The sequence below is a fragment of the Nerophis ophidion genome, linkage group LG02 (assembly GCF_033978795.1).
Source record: "Nerophis ophidion isolate RoL-2023_Sa linkage group LG02, RoL_Noph_v1.0, whole genome shotgun sequence".
Classification (NCBI taxonomy): domain Eukaryota; kingdom Metazoa; phylum Chordata; class Actinopteri; order Syngnathiformes; family Syngnathidae; genus Nerophis; species Nerophis ophidion.
Genome location: NC_084612.1, coordinates 61,664,710 through 61,681,515, shown reverse-complemented (window position 1 = coordinate 61,681,515; position 16,806 = coordinate 61,664,710). Strand labels below are relative to the sequence as shown.

General features: G+C 39.6%; 1 protein-coding gene across 1 annotated transcript; it reads right to left on the bottom strand.

Annotated features, from left to right (window-relative positions):
* Positions 1-1,944: 1,944 nt before the first annotated feature.
* Positions 1,945-10,224, bottom strand: rpl29 (ribosomal protein L29). Its single transcript, XM_061888006.1, has 4 exons — positions 10,129-10,224; positions 9,649-9,699; positions 9,499-9,563; positions 1,945-2,130 (listed from the first exon to the last, which is right to left on the bottom strand). The coding sequence occupies exons 2-4, from the start codon at positions 9,683-9,685 to the stop codon at positions 2,005-2,007; spliced, it is 228 nt and encodes a 75-aa protein (XP_061743990.1). The 5' UTR covers positions 9,686-9,699; positions 10,129-10,224; the 3' UTR covers positions 1,945-2,004.
* Positions 10,225-16,806: the final 6,582 nt, after the last annotated feature.

Here is a 16,806-nt window from a genome sequence, read left to right as displayed (position 1 = left end):
GTATAACAGTGCAAAAATATTGCTAATTTTTAGTGGTCTTTCTTGAACTATTTGGAATAAAAGATATAAAAATAACTAAAAACTTGTTGAAAAACAAACATGTGAATCAATTATAAATAAAGATTTCTACACATGGAAGTAATCAACTTAAAGTGCCCTCTTTGGGGATTGTAACAGAGGATTCATGAACTTAATTCTAAACATTTCTTCACAAAAAAATAAATCTTTAACATCAATATTTATGGAACATATCCACAAAAAAATCTAGCCGTCAACACTGAATATTGCATTGTTGCATTTCTTTTCACAGTTTAAGAACTTACATTCATATTTTGTTGAAGTATTATTCAATAAATATATTTGTAAAGGATTTTTGAATTGTTGCTATTTTTACAATATTTTTGACAAATCTCACGTACACCTTGGCATACCTTCAAGTACCCCCAGGGGTACGCGTACCCCCATTTGAGAACCACTGTCCCATGAATTACATGTAGGCTTGTGTTGCACTGCGTACTGTGCAAACCCAAAGTTTGAATGTAATATTTTGACACAAACATGCATTTTTGTTGAATAATTTCCTGGGCAATTGTAATTATTTTTGACGGACAATCCTTGATTAAATATAAAGCTGATGTGAGCGTACCGAATTTCCTTGAATTGCCGCCGGGGCGCTAATTAATTTAAAACCTCTTCTCACTCCTGCGCTTACCAAAGGCATGCGGTAAAAGTAAGCATGTGCTAACTATTTTAGAACCTCTTCTCAGTCCAGCACTTACCAAAGGTATGCAGTAAAAATTTGTGTGATGTAAGCTTGGACCTTAAATCCTACTGAATAGCTCTTAATCTTCTTCCCTTTATGCGATTTCAAATTACCGGTATTGAAATGAGCATCCTCCTTTTTGAAAATGATGACATGGGAAGTGTCACTCGTGGCGTCATGAGTTTGACCAGGCGGTAATACTAAGCATGCGCTAATTATTTTGGGAAGAGAGTTTGACCCGGCAGTAATTCAAGGCAGACGCATGCTATATACCCTGCGGTAATTCAAGGAAATAAAGCATATGGTCTCTAAAAAAAAAAAGGCGATTTTAAGTAGCCGGTTCTTCTGGTTGGGCTGCAAAACGGCTCCCGAGATTGTTTTTTTTAATTAACAAAATAAATGTAATATAAGTTCGTAAGGTAAAGTGCAAAACTTTCCATTACTAGCCTATGTAAATCAACTATTTATAAATACCCATCAGTAGGCTTAATGAACCTCCTCAACATAAATGTATTTATATTCTAAAACTACAATTACATGTTCAGTATTTATATTTTTTCATTTAGATTAGTTGTGTCATTTTTGAATGTATATTTAATAATATTGAGGGAAGACTCAGCTGAACAAGTCAGAATGATTCGATTTGATTCTTACTTGCAAATTCCAAACTATTTGGTGAAGAAACACAACATATTACACATGTGAATTCAAATGTGTGAAACAAAGTCTGCAGTCTAAATTGTAGCAAAGTTCCTTTGTGTGCTGATTGATTATAAGGCGGCTCGGCCACTTCTAAGCCGCTATAAGAAGCGATGAATACTTTTTCTTTCATGGCTTTGTTAAAATACTAACATGAATACTTTTTCTTTCATGGCTTTGTTAAAATACTAACACTGTGTTAAAACTCCTGGTAACGTATACGCAATGACTCCAGGTGACCCCGATTATTAATTTATTCGGTTATTTGAGGTAGCATTCTTGCAAAGGTCCAATAAATCAACGGGTAATGCTGAAGATCTTTGAATGCAATTAGGTGATCTGGTTCTTTCATTAAACAAGTAACTCCCAAAAATAATTAATCAGTATTGTCTTAATTACACTTATTGAAACAAATACATATTGCAGAAAACTAAAGAGATACTGACTGCCTACAATCAAAAAAATACCAGAAATGTAAGAAATTTTTTAACAAAGCATAGCTTTATTGTGACAGTGACACAGATGTGTGACTAGAAAACAGACTATGGTGCGACTGCAGGTGCAGCTGCAGCTGCTGCTGCCACTGCAGCTGCCTTCCTTTGTGCCCTCAAGCCTTTCTTGTTGTGTTTCTTGGCAAAGCGCATGTTCCTCAGGAACTTGGGGTCCATCTGCAGACCAAGAAAACATAAGTTAAAAGAAAACACTGGTATTTAGCCCTCAATGAAGTATTGACACATCGTAAGACCAAAACAACAGTTATAGCAAAGCTGTGTGCTACTGTCAGCTGTTATCACATAGCTAAAGGTGTGTTCCATTTGTACTGGGAAGTCGGACTTTCAACTGGCACGCTCCTTGATGTCAGACTTTCTACTTGGAAAGTTGGAACATTCTCACCATCCCATAGTTGGCTTCAAAGATGATTTTGTTGCACTAAATCAGTCATATACGATGTATTGTTGCATGCTTATAGACATACTTGCCAACCCTACCGATTTTCCCGGGAGACTCCCGAATTTCAGTGCCCCTCCCGAAAATCTCCCGTGGCAACCATTCTCCCGATTTCCACCCGAAAAGGAGACTGTTATATATGTCTCCGTTATCCATAAGTTTATCTATAACCCATAAAGTAGGCGGGCACCGAGCTATTTCTCAGCATGTGTTTATTCCAGCCTGACACACAACATCCGGATTCCCATCATGCATTGCTAGAAAACTACAGCAAGTAGTAACGTCCAAAAACATAACAGAGACGAAGCAGAAGAACTAAGAAGAGACATGGTGACGACGAGTAAGAAAAAGTACGCTTGCAAGTTCCAAAATGATTGGTAAAAATAATTTCAGCTCATCCAGGACAGCTCGAAGGGGAAAGGGTATGCTGCCTGCGAATGTTGAACATCAGACTTGTCCATTGAACATGGTGGCCGAACGGATTAACTCATTCATGAACGGGTTATATATATTATATATATATATATATATATATATATATATATATATATAAAGAAATACATTAAAATATATACACCCCACCCACATCTCCCAAATTCGAAGGTCTCAAGGTTGGCAAGTATGTTTATAGATACTAACGTTACTTTTTTTTCATGTGGTATATACTTTCACATTGCTTGCAATAAAGTCTGTTTTCTCTTCATCCACCGTATTTGAATGTTGCAGAAAAAGTGCATATTTTCTCTTAAATTGTTTGATTTCAGACAAAGCAAGATCAAAAATAGGTTTTGTTGATCTGTTCATAACTTTTATGGACAGAATTTCTAGGCGCAGTCAAGGCGTTGAGGCGTTCCGGTTTGGTGACCACAGGATTAGGTCTCTGCTTTTTGCAGATTATGTGGTCCTGATGGCTTCATCTGACCGGGATCTTCAGCTCTCGCTGGATCAGTTCGCAGCAGAGTATGAGCACTTCTGATTAGTGAATGACAATCAGCACCTCCAAGTCCAAGTCCATGGTTCCCGCCCGGAAAAGGGTGGAATTCCATCTCCGGGTTGGGGAGGAGACCCTTCCCCAAGTGGAGGAGTTCAAGTACCTAGGAGTCTTGTTCACGAGTGAGGGAAGAGTGGATCATGAGATCGACAGGCGGATCGGTGCGCCGTCTTCAGCAATGCGGACGTTGTACCGATCGGTTGTGGTGAAGAAGGAGCTGAGCCGGAAGGCAAATCTCTCAATTTACCCGTCGATCTACGTTCCTATCCTCACCTATGGTCATGAGCTTTGGGTCACGACCGAAAGGATAAGATCACAGGTAGAAGCGACCGAAAGGAGTTTCCTCCACCGTGTGGCGGAGCTCTCCCTTAGAGATAGGGTGAGAAGCTCCATCATCCGGGAGGAACTCAAAGTAAAGCCGCTGCTCCTTCACATTGAGAGGAGCCAGATGAGGTGGTTCGGGCATCTGGTAGGATGCCACCCGAACGCCTCCCTAGGGAGGTGTTTAGGGCATGTCCAACCGGTAGGAGGCCACGGGGAAGAACCAGGACACGTTGGGAAGACTATGTCTCCCAGCTGGCCTGGGAACGCCTCGGGATCCCCCGGGAAGAGCTTGACGAAGTGGCTGGGGAGAGGGAAGTCTGGGTTTTCCTGCTTAGGCTGTTGCCCCAGCTACCCAACCTCAGAAGAAGATGGATAGATGGATGGATGATTGTGGCCATTTTGATTCCTGACCTCGTGTCTGGAATGCTCACAAGTTGGCTGTGACATCATTCCCATCGCTGACTTCAAACTTCTGAGGTAAATAAAACACGCCTGAAGAGTTTAGTTGGTCCACTTAATAGTGCTTCCTACACACGGTCAAAAAGCTGATTTTTCAGCACAAGTGCATACTTGTTTTTTCTATGACAAAGTGAGAAGCTTGTAAATTAAAGCAGTGCAATAAACTGATGACATTTGCTTATGCTGCAGAACATAGCACCTTGTGACTGCAGGCCTTCTGTTGTGTTCCAAGTAGGGCTGGGCGATATGGCCTTTTTTTAATATCTCGATATTTTTAGGCCATATCGCGATATATGATATATATCTCGAAATTTTGCCGTAGCTTTGAATGAACACTTGATATAGCAGTATGATGATTCAATGTGTCTACATTAAAACATTCTTGTTCATACTGCACTAATATATGCTACTTTTAAACTTTCATGCAGAGAAGGAAATCACAACTAAGTCAATTTACCAACATTTTTTTCAAATGATGCTACATATTAGCAGTAATGCTACTCTTGGTAGCAACACTTGTGCCCCACACTTGACAACCTAAAGTTGTCTATTCGACATATTCCCGCTTGAAGCAGAACCACCGCCAGACGATGGACCTTCATTTGTTACCAGATTCGCACCTTTTCTCTCTCGCAACATCCCGCTGGTATCACAGCTAACGTTAGCCACACTGCTACCTCTCTGCTGGGCGAGGGCGTGTACGTATGTGACGTATGACGTGACAGTATGTGAGAAGGTGCGCCTGCTTGTCTGTGAGGAGACACAGGAAAGAGCGAGGAGTGCCTGTAGTGTAATGCCTGCAGCTAAACAACTGCGTGAGAACGTCTACTGAAATATTACGATATATAGTCATTTACTATTTCGACATATCGCCCAGCCCTAGTTCGAATTACTGTTTTTTGAAACGCAGTATTTTGTAGTTCCATTACATTCTCACTGACATAAAATTGGCTGCAGAGAGCTAAAATATGCAAAAGTTATGTAACTACTTGCCAATTTTTTCAGTGTAAACAAACTCAGGCTGTTAGTCTTGATATGAAAATGACTTTGGTGCAAAGCCAGGCTGGTGGACAAAGAATGAAAGCTCAACTTTTTTTCATCCATCCATCCATTTTCTACCGCTTGTCTCTTTTGGGGTCGCGGGGGGGTGCCGGAGCCTATCAGCTGCATTCGGGCGGAAGGCGGGGTACACCCTGGACAAGTTGCCACCTCATCGCAGAGCCAACACAGACACCGACATTCACACTCACACACTATGGCCAATTTAGTGTAGCCATTTTTTAATTTTTTTTTTTACAAAATAAGGCAATTAAATTTGCAGGTTATACTTCCTCCCATCTTCAGGGACATGCACCTGGAAATAGGTTGATTGGCAACACTAAGTTGACACTTGAAGCATTTCTTACATAATATCGATGTCTGCGAATTATTTTAAAGGAGGTTATTGTTAAGTGTTCAATGTGATTTTAGAATTTTGCTTAGACTTGAGTGTTTTTCATGGTTATGTTGACATTTCCTTACCCTTCTGTCTTAATAGCTCCGGGGATTATAGCCAAAAACAGGTTACAATTTAAATAAAAATGTTTCCATTTCATTTATTTTTTTCCTGCCCCTTATTTCTGATAGGCAATAAAAATCAGTAATTATTTATACCGGCCAATAAAAAAGATGATACATAAAAAAAGTGATACAGTTTTCAGCCATATCGCCCAACCCGATAGTATAGTACTGGTAATTAATGCTTTACTACAATGTTTGCATCTGTGTTAATGCATCATGGCGCCTCTTAAGGACTTGTGGTTAGAGTGTCCGCCCTGAGATCGAAAAGTCGTGAGTTCAAACCCCGGCCAAGTCATACCAAAGACTATAAAAATGGGACCGATTACCTCCCTGCTTGGCACCAAGGGTTGGAATTGGGGGTTAAATCACCAAAATGATTCCTGAGCTCGCCCACCACTGCAGCTCACTGCTCCCCTCATTTCCCAGGGGGTGGAACAAGGGGATGCAAAGGGTAATTTCACCACACCCAGTGGTACTTTTGACTTTAATATAAGATTACAGTCAAAGTATAAGCAAGTTACAGCGAAGTCAGCACCCTTTGAGGAAAAAAAGAGGAACATTTCTATCAGCCAGACTGCTGCCATGCAAACCCAACAGAACATTTTCAAAATCAAGACAAGTTGGGGTTATATATCAATGTTTTTATTTTACTTTACAAAAAAGTATTTTTAACTACAACTGCTTCAGAACTAACAGTGTTGGTTTGTAATCATTCAAACATGAAATGGACATCCGCCAACATTGTGGCTCAGAGTGATCGGAGGCAACAACAAGTTAGCTAGCAAATATTAGCTCATTTGGAATTGGATGCCTGCAACATGTTTAAAAAAAGCTTGAACAAGTGACAAAAGTGAGAACTTATTTGGAACAACATGCTAATTGGGAACAGGTGGGTGCCATGATTGGGTATAGAAGCAGCTTCCATGAAATGCATTCATTCACAAACATGAATGGGGCGAGGGTGACCACTTTGTGAACAAATGCGTGTGCAAATGGTCAAACAGACTAAGAACAACATTTCTCAACCAGCTATTGCAAGTAATTTAGGGATTTCACCACCTACGTTCCATAATGTTATCAGTATGTTCAGATAATCTGGAGAAATCATTGCACATAACGATATTACGGACTTTCGATCTCTCAGGCGGTACTGCATCAAAAAGCAACAGTGTGTAAAGGATATCACCACATGGGCTCAGGAACACTTCAGAAAACAACTGTCCTTAACTACGTCTGTAAGTGCAAGATAAACTCTACTATGCAAGGCGAAAGCCATTGATCAACACCCATAAACACTGCCGGGGCCCGAAGGAGTACAGGTACTAGACTGTTATAGTACCAAGTCCTAGTCTCATCAAAGATGGACTGATGCAAAGCGGAAAAGTGTTCTGTGGTCTGACGAGTCCACATTGCAAATGGTTTTTGGAAACTGTGGACATCGTGTCCTCTGGAAAAAAAGATGAAAATAAACATCCAGATAGTTGAGTGCAAAGTTCAAAAGCCAGGATCTGTGATGGTATGGGTGTATATTAGTGCCCAAGGCATGGGTAATTTGCACATCTGTGAAGGTACTATTAGTGCTGAAAGGTACATACAGGTTTTGGAACAACATATGTTGCCATCCAAGCAACGTTATCATGTATGCCCCTGCTTATTTTAGCAAAACAATGCAAAGCCACATTCTGCACGCGTTACAACAGCGTGGCTTCATCATAAAACAATCCGGGTACTCGACTGGCATGCCTGTAAACCAGACCTGTTTCCCATTGATGATTCCGGTATATTTTGTCCCCAGCCAGTGGAGTTGCTTCACCACTTAGCTTCAATTTTTGAGTTAATCATTTTGCAATGGAAAACCAGTTTCAAAAACCGTATTCATGACGGGAAAACCGTAGTTGTCGGCAGGTATGGCAAAGAGATGGATCAAGATTTTAACACATTTTGATTTCTATAGACATAAGACAGGTGGATTTACAACTATAGTTGGAATTAGGGACGGCGTGGCGCAGTGGAAGAGTGGCCGTACGTAACCCGAGGGTCCCTGGTTCAATTCCCACCTAGTACCAACCTCGTCACGTCCGTTGTGTCCTGAGCAAGACACTTCACCCTTGCTCCTGATGGGTGCTGGTTAGCGCCTTGCATGGCAACTCCCCCATGTGGAAGTAGTGTCAAAGCGCTTTGAGTACCTTGAAGGTAGAAAAGCGCTATACAAGTACAACCCATTTGTCATTTAATTATCCGTGCGTGAGGAAGAGGAACACCAGACACTATTTTAGCTACATACAGCCTAAATATTATATGAAATGAAGGGCAGTTTACACTACAGTGACATTACCATATGTAGATGTACATCATTGAATTGTTTATGGATACTTTTTGCGACAAAAACAAATCTGAATTGCTAATAACAGATAATATAAGAGCGGATATTATTGTTTACATCCAGAGTAGCCATTTTTGAAACAAACTCGTGGGTGGTGAGACTCCTCTAACTTGCCAAGTCGGAAATTCAACTCAAAGGGGCGTTCCAATTGAAATTCCGACTTCCAGTACATATGTAACGCAGCATTAAAGGCCTACCGAAACCCACTACTACTGACCACACAGTCTGATAGTTTATATATCAACGATGAAATATTAACATTGCAACACATGCCAATACGACCTTTATAGTTTACTACATTGCAATTGTAAATTTCCCGTGAGTTTCTAGTTGAAAACGTCGCGGAATGACGCGTACGCGTGACGTCACGGACTGTAAGGAAAGTTTAGCGCTGCACCACTAGCGGCTAAGAGTGGTCTGCGTTAATGGCATAATTACACAGTACTTTGGACATCTGTGTTGCTGAATCTTTTGCAGTTTGTTCATTTAATAATGGAGACTATAAAGAAAAATGCTGTTGGTGGAAAGCGGTGGATTGTAGCTCTCTTTAGCACCGAGACACAGCCGGTTTTTCTTTGTTTGTTGTGAAGCAGAGCGGTCAAGCTATCATGTTTTCTCTACATCAACCAGCATGTTTTTGGATGGGGAAATTGTGATATATATCTTACCAGAGAAATCATTGAATTATTCGTCGTCCTGCAGCAGCTGTGAGCTTGGCTCCTCGGCTTCTTGCTGAGACACTTTGTGTTCACCGCAGCCATCCGACCTCGAGGTATGTCTTAACAGTCTTTAAAATCTCACTAAAACACTATTAAAACAATAAGCAGATAAGGGATCTGCTTGAATTACCCTAGTAAATGTGTCTTATTACATCTGAAAGGCGCACACTGCCACCGCCGTCGCTTTTTTCTTCTTCTAATCCTTCACTATCAATATCCTAATTCACGAATCTTTCATCCTCGCTCAAATTAATAGGGAAATTGTCGCTTTCTCGGTCCGAATTGCTCTTACTGCTGGAAGCTCCCATTAAAAACAATGTGGATATGTGGGGAGCTCTGCAACTGGTGACGTCACGCGCACATACTTCCGATAAAGGCAGGGTTTTTCTATTAGCAACCAAAAGTTGCAAACTTTATCGTCGATGTTCTCTACGAAATCCTTCCAGCAAAAATATGGCAATATCGCGAAATGATCAAGTATGACATATAGAATGGACCTGCTATCCCTGTTTAAATAAGAAAATCTCATTTCAGTAGGCCTTTAAAGCCACATAACATGGCCGTGAAGTAAACAGGCATAGCCAGCTCAGTATTGAATGAGCCACCTGATAACTCTTATTACATGGAACACAATGATACAGTAGAGACATACCCCCTTCAATGATTCGTAACGGTGAGATCTGGGCTTCTTGATGCCATTTCTGTGGGCTTTACGAGCTGGAAACCAAAAAAAACACATTATTCTGCAAAAAAGTGCCTCCTTGGAGTGCATGCATATAAACAATTATAAATGCCTACTTACATTGGTTGTGAGTTGTGTGATTCTTCGACTTTGCCATTTTGACTGGTTGAACTACAAAAACAAACAAGAGCATAATTTAACATTAAGCTTGGTTTACTTGCAATTATAAGCATTTGCTGTGCACACATCTTAGCATTGATAAATAGCCAGACGGAAAAGAAGAGTCAACATGACATATTTAATAATTATTTTGTATATACAGTACATAAGAAGCGTATACGTAACCCGGTATGAAAACAATAAAAACATCATCCATTACTTTTGTTTTAAGCGGCATGTGATCAGTAGCTTAAGCTAGGTAGGTATGCTAACAAAATACTATTTAACCTAAAAAATGGGTGGAATCCATAAAATGACGCATGTTATATACACTTTGTAATGTTCTTTCTCGGATAAACTGATCGTTTGTGTGTAGACTACAGTAAATGAAGCAGATTGATATAGATTTAAAAATTGAATCGACATTAGGTTTGCGTGTACCTGACACACCAACGGACGACAACCGGAAGAGAAAGAAAGTCAGACCCGGAAGTAAATAAAAGCGTTATCCAGCGAAGAAGAGCGCATGTCATGACACTGACCCCTACTGGCAGTTAAGAAAAGTGAATTTTCACAGTCAACCACTAGATGTCACTCTGTGTTTGCAGTATTGCATTATATTTACATTATAATAGTTTGCAGTAAAGTAAATTGTTTCTAACAGTTTGGCTGCTTAGTTTTAGGTACAGGAGAGACGAATAGAACATTTAATATTATCAAGTACATGCAGTGAATATTATTAGTAACAGTATATTGCAGTAAATGACAAAACATGAATCATAAACATGTGCCTATGTCCTTGTGTAATTGATGTGATACAGAACATAGGAGTGAAATTAAATGAATAACAATGTGCATTGATTCTTAAAGGCCTACTGAAATGAGATGTTCTTATTTAAACGGGGATAGCAGGTCCATTCTATGTGTCATACTTGATCATTTCGGGATATTGCCATATTTTTGCTGAAAGGATTTAGTAGAGTATTGTTTTACAACCACTGTGCCGCGGCACACTAATGTGCCGTGAGATACCATCTGGTGGGCCGTGGGAGATGATCTAATTTCACCTATTTGGGGTGAAAAATGTTTTTTTGCAAACCAGTAATTGTAGTCTGCAAATGATGTGTTGTTGTTGAGGGTCGGTGTTGTCTAAAATAATCGTGTAATACTCTCCCATATCAGTAGGTGGCAGCCGGTAGCTAATTGCTTTGTAGATGTTGGAAACAGCAGGAGGCAGTGTGAAGGTAAAAAAGGTATTTAATGCTTAAACAAAAAAAAAATAAAAGGTGAGTGCTCCTAAGTAAAGGCATTGAAGCTTAGGGAAGGCTATGCAGAACAAAACTAAAACTGAACTACAAAGTAAACAAAACCAGAATGCTGGACGACAGCAAAGACTTACTGTGGAGCAAAGACGGCGTCCACAAATTACATCCGAACGTGACAATCAACAATGTCCCCACAAAGAAGGATAATCCATCCATTTTCTACCGGTTATTCTCTTTGGGGTCACGAGGGACGCTGAAGTCTATCTCAGCTACAATCGGGCGGAAGGCGGTGTACACCCTGGACAACTCGCCACTTCATCACAGGGTAAAAACAACTGAAATTTTCTTGATTGGTAAAACAAAGTAGATGCGGGAAATATCGCTCAAAGGAAGACATGAAACTGCTACAGGAAAATGCCCCCAAAAATAGGAGCGCAAGACAAGAACAAACACTACACACAGGAAAACAGCAAAAAAATAAGTCAGGGTGCGATGTGAAAGGTGGTGACAGTACACCTACTTTGAGACAAGAGCTATGTGCTTTAAAGTCATATCCAACAATTGCGACAACGTCTTTTTACTGTCAACTGAGTTTCGTTTTTTAGTGATTTCTGCTGATGGTGTGCCTCTGCATTTTTCCAACGCAAAAAATGTGTCTTGGCTCAAAAAAGGTTGAAAAACACTGTAGTAGAGAACATCGACGATAAAGTTAGCAACTTTTGGTCGCTAATAAAAAAAGCCTTGCTTGTACCGGAAGTAGCAGACAATGTGCGCGTGACGTCACAGGTTGTGGAGCTCCTCACATTCTCACATTGTTTACAATCATGGCCACCAGCAGCGAGAGCGATTCGGACTGAGAAAGCGATGATTTCCCCATAATTTGAGTGAGGATGAAAGATTAGTGGATGAGGAAAGTGAGAGTGAAAGACTAGAAAAAGAAGAAAAAAACGCGAGGGCAGTGGGAGCGATTTAGATGTTATTAGACACATTTACAAGGGTAATTCTGGAAAATCCCTTACTGCTTATTGTGTTGCTAGTGTTTTAGTGAGATTATATGGTACCTGAAAGTCGGAGGGGTGTGACCACGGGTGTGGTGACCGCCAGTGTCTCCGGTGGGAGGAGGTAAGAGAGTCCGCAGCTGCAGGAGGACGCAAGCTCCGCTCATGTCTACGGTAAGAACCGACTTATTACCACAATTTTCTCACCAAAACCTGCCGTTTGACATGTGGTCGGGAGCCATGATCGCTGGACTGCTCTGTTCCAAAGTAAAGCTTCACCTTCGTGAATGTAAACAAGGAAACACCGGCTGTGTCTGTGTTGCTAAAGGCAGCTGCAATACACCGCTTCCCACCTACATTTTTCTTCTTTGATTTCTCTATTATTAATTGAACAAATTGCAAAAGATTCAGCAACACAGATGTCCAGAATACTGTGTATTTATGCGATTAAAGCAGACGACTTTTAGCCGTGATCGCTGCTGGAAGAACATGTCCGCTACAACCGGTGACGTCACGCGTACGCCTCATCATTCCGCGACGTTTTCAACAGGATACTTTGCGGGAAATTTAAAATTGCTATTTAGTAAACTAAAAAAGCCCTATTGGCATGTGTTGCAATGTTAATATTTCATCATTGATATATAAACTATCAGACTGTGTGGTCGGTAGTAGTGGGTTTCAGTAGGCCTTTAAAGTACTCATGTCGTAGTACTCAGGAGATACATATAGAATAATCGTACAAATACACGTGTTTGTTGACATGTTATTTAACAGCCATCTAAATGAGCTGAAATATTACATCATTTCAAGCAGGTATGTCTAATGTCTGGAAAGTGCATCTATTGTTCACCTTCATTTGTGTATATTTCCCTTCTTCGCCTGCCATCCTCAGCTGTGGCTGAGCGAGTCCCAGCTCAAGCAGAATAAATCGTGCAGCAGCAGCAGCAGCAGCATCCTATATTTAGAGCCCCCCTCGTTTTGATCATCTGAGCCTCTCTGCAGCAGCGCTGCTTCTTCACTCCATCACACGTTGAGCTGCACATGCATTATTTCTTGCCTCTCCCCTTCATGTGCTCGGGACCACCTTGAACACCTGGAGCCATCTCCTGTGAGGGTGCAGGAGCTAATGATGCGGGATAAACAAAAGGTGAATTATAATCTGTAGTGTTATTTACCGTGCACGGCCTCGGTCAAGTCCCACGTGTCAGTGTTTCCCTAAAATGCAACATGCGGTTTTCAATTACATGACGATGTAGGCCAGGCGTGGGCAATTATTTTGAGAAAGAAAGTGGGTCTGGGGGCCGGTATGTGTATATATATATATATATATATATATATATATATATATATATATATATATATATATGGTCAGGTAAGAAAAAAAAAATCTCCTGATGATTGAGGGAACCCCTCATGAAACAGTTCTGTAGAGATGAAATAGTCTTGTGATTTTCCCCACACATACATACATATATATATATATATATATATATATATATATATATAAATACATATATATACATATATATATATATATATATACATATATACATATACATATATACATATATATATATATATATATATATATATACACATACATATAGTCAAGTTTTCTGTGGTTTATCCGTTATACAGTGCTCAATACCGGGATAGAGCGGAATATATGTTAGGTCAGCAAAAAACACAGAGGTTATTTCATCTCTACAAGCCTGTTTGGCAAGTTTCCCTGATCTTCAGGGGATTTTGTTCCCCTGAAGAGCAGGAAAACCTGCGAAACAGCCTCTGTATTTTTTCCTGACATGTGCGCGTGACATCATATGAACGCAAAGGGTAGAAAAAAACCCGACCTACAATCCGATATTTTTAACAAATCATTATGCTTTAGAATTTTGTTGTAAAATTCTACTTCCGCGTCTGTCCCTGACACCCGCATTTCAGGCTGGCCGCTCTGGAAACACTGGTCTGAGCTGCTGTGACTTAGATTACCATAGTAACTAATTAAATTACCATAGTAACTAATCGGATTACCATAGTAACTAGTGTATCATGCAAAAGTGCAGATTGCAACCATTGAAATACTTTGTATAGTTCAAAACTTCCGGTCATTAGAAAACATGACTGCACATCATAATGGCAGCTACATTTTCCATCTTAAAGATCTAAAAAAATATTTGGGAATGTCCGTTGGGCCAGATTGAAAAGCTTAACGGGCCTCATGCGGCCCCCGGCCTTTATTTGCCCGGATCTGATATAGGTCCATACACTAAAGCACACACACACACACACACACACACACATACACACACACACACACACACACACACACATTGAGTGAGTATTCCCAGGACCAGGACTAATTCAATGACAGAATATGAAGCTCTCCATGCTGCCTCGGCTCTTCTCTCATTCAATTTCCAGATTTCCAATGATTCTTCACACGCAATACACCTGTTTGTGTTTATTACACTCTGCAATATTGCCTGCCTGATATCAGATCACCGCACAGTTCATGGAATATCATTGTTTAATTATCTTTGCATCTTCGCCCACAAGTCGTGACTGTCAACATATCGACAGTCACCAGGCAGCACAGTAAAATTAAATCCAAAAATCTTACATAGAAACAATCGGAAATAACAATAATCGATTCCAGGATCAAATTATAAAGGTAAAAAGAAAAAACGAAATAAGCCGTGGAGGCACATTCTTTACAATTAAATAAAAAATAAATTGTAAAAAAAAAATATTCCATAGAAAAATGGATGAAGCTTCTCTTGAAGGAATTGCGTGTGAATGCTCCAATACTGAATTTCAACTTCAAAATGACTAAATGTTTAAGTATAGCACACAATTCCTGAACAGGCTGAATATTTTGAAGTTGGAACAGTTTGAATCGAATGAACAATGTGGGAGTTGTAGAACTTTGAATCAATGAATGAATGAATGAATCAATTAATGTTTACTTATGTAGCCCTAAATCACGAATGTCTCAAAGGGCTGCACAAGCCACAACGACATCCTCAGCTCAGATCCCACATCAGGGCAAGGAAAACTCAACCCAAACAATGAACGAAGAATGTTCATAGTATTCAATGGAAATTTCCCCCCAAAAATGTGAATTTCAGGAAATGCGGGAATTTTCTTGAAAATGGTAAAAAAAAAAAAAAAAAAACTTGAATGATCTGAATGAGTGGAAATGGTTGGTATTGGAATTTTTCAAATTGGTCGAGAAATGTTGAAACAGTAACATGTTAAATTGAGATATGGTATAACGGAATTCCTGGAATTTCAGAAAAACTGGGAATTTTTAAAACGTCAAAGCATTCTCATGTTTTTTTTTATTATTCTTCTTCTCAAGATTTTTGCTGTAATCTACCTTCCACATTTTTCATTCGAGTGAAACCGTTCCAAATTCAAACTGTTCAGCCTATTCGGGAATCACACATATTTCTCGGAATTCCCAGTTTTCCAGGACATTTTTCCCATTTAAAATTTTCAAACTGCCACCATTTCCACATATTTTAACCCATTCAAACCATTCCACCTTCAACATATCCCACTCAATCTGGAAATTCAAACTACTCTTTTTCCAAGTTAAAAACAACTCCAGAATTCCTGGTTTTCCAAAGCCCTATTTCCACCCTTTCTTCTGGGTGACTACTCCTTCCAAATTTTTCAACGCACTTCAACCGTTCTAGCGTCAAAACATTCCTCTTAATCAGGACAAAACAACACAGTTGTTTTTGAACTGGAAAATTTCCCCGGTTTTCCCGAAATTCCAGGAATTCCCTGTTACCATTTCTCAATTCAACATATTACTATTTCAACATTTCTCGACCGATTTGAAAAATACCAACACCAACCATTTCAACTCATTCAGACCATTCAAGCTTTTTACCGTTTTACAAAAAAATCCCACTTTACCCGAAATTCCCAATTTTGGGGGAACTTCCCATTGAAATCGATGGGACATTCTTCAGAGTTTCACAACTCCAATAGTTTTCATCTGATTCAAACTGTTCCACCTTCAAAATATTCGGCCCGTTCAGGAATTCAACAATTAGTCATTTTGAAGTTCAACTTAGCATTGGAGCATTCACATGCAATTCCTTGTAAAAATGGGTTATACTTGTATAGCGCTTTTCTACCTTCAAGGTACTCAAAGTGCTTTGACACTATTTCCACATTCATACACACATTCACTGGTAGAAGGTGGGGATTGAACTAGGAACCCTCAGATTGCTAGCGCGGCCACTCTCCCAACTATGCCACTCCATCCTTCCAGAACTGCTTCATCTAATTGTAAGTGAATTAATTTCCCGTCAGTAATTTGAGTCTCTTCTTATGCAGTTTAGTTGATTAGTACTATTTCTTTTAATCAGCCTTGATTTTAAAATTAACCCAAAATGTAGAGTTGAAATAAATGTAACCCAATAGTTGGGTTATTAATTAACTAACATTGAGTTAGCATAACACAAATGTTGGGTAAATAATTCGACCCAATAGTTAGGTTGGGAATAACCCAACATTAAGTTATCGTAAGTCAACATTTTGGTTAAATAATTCAACGCAAAAGTTGGGTTGAAAAAATTAACCCAAAATGTTGAGTTGAAATAAATGTAACCCAATAGTTGGGTTATGAATCAAGTAACATTGAGTTAGGATAACTCAAATGTTGGGTTGAATATTTCAACCTAATCGTTTGGTTGGGAATAATCCAATTTTAAATTATCATAACGCAACTTTTTGCCGAAATAATTCAACGCAAAAGTTGCAGTTGAATAAATTAACCCAAAATGTTGAGTTGTAATAAATCTAACCCAATAGTTGGGTTATGAATCAATTAACATTGA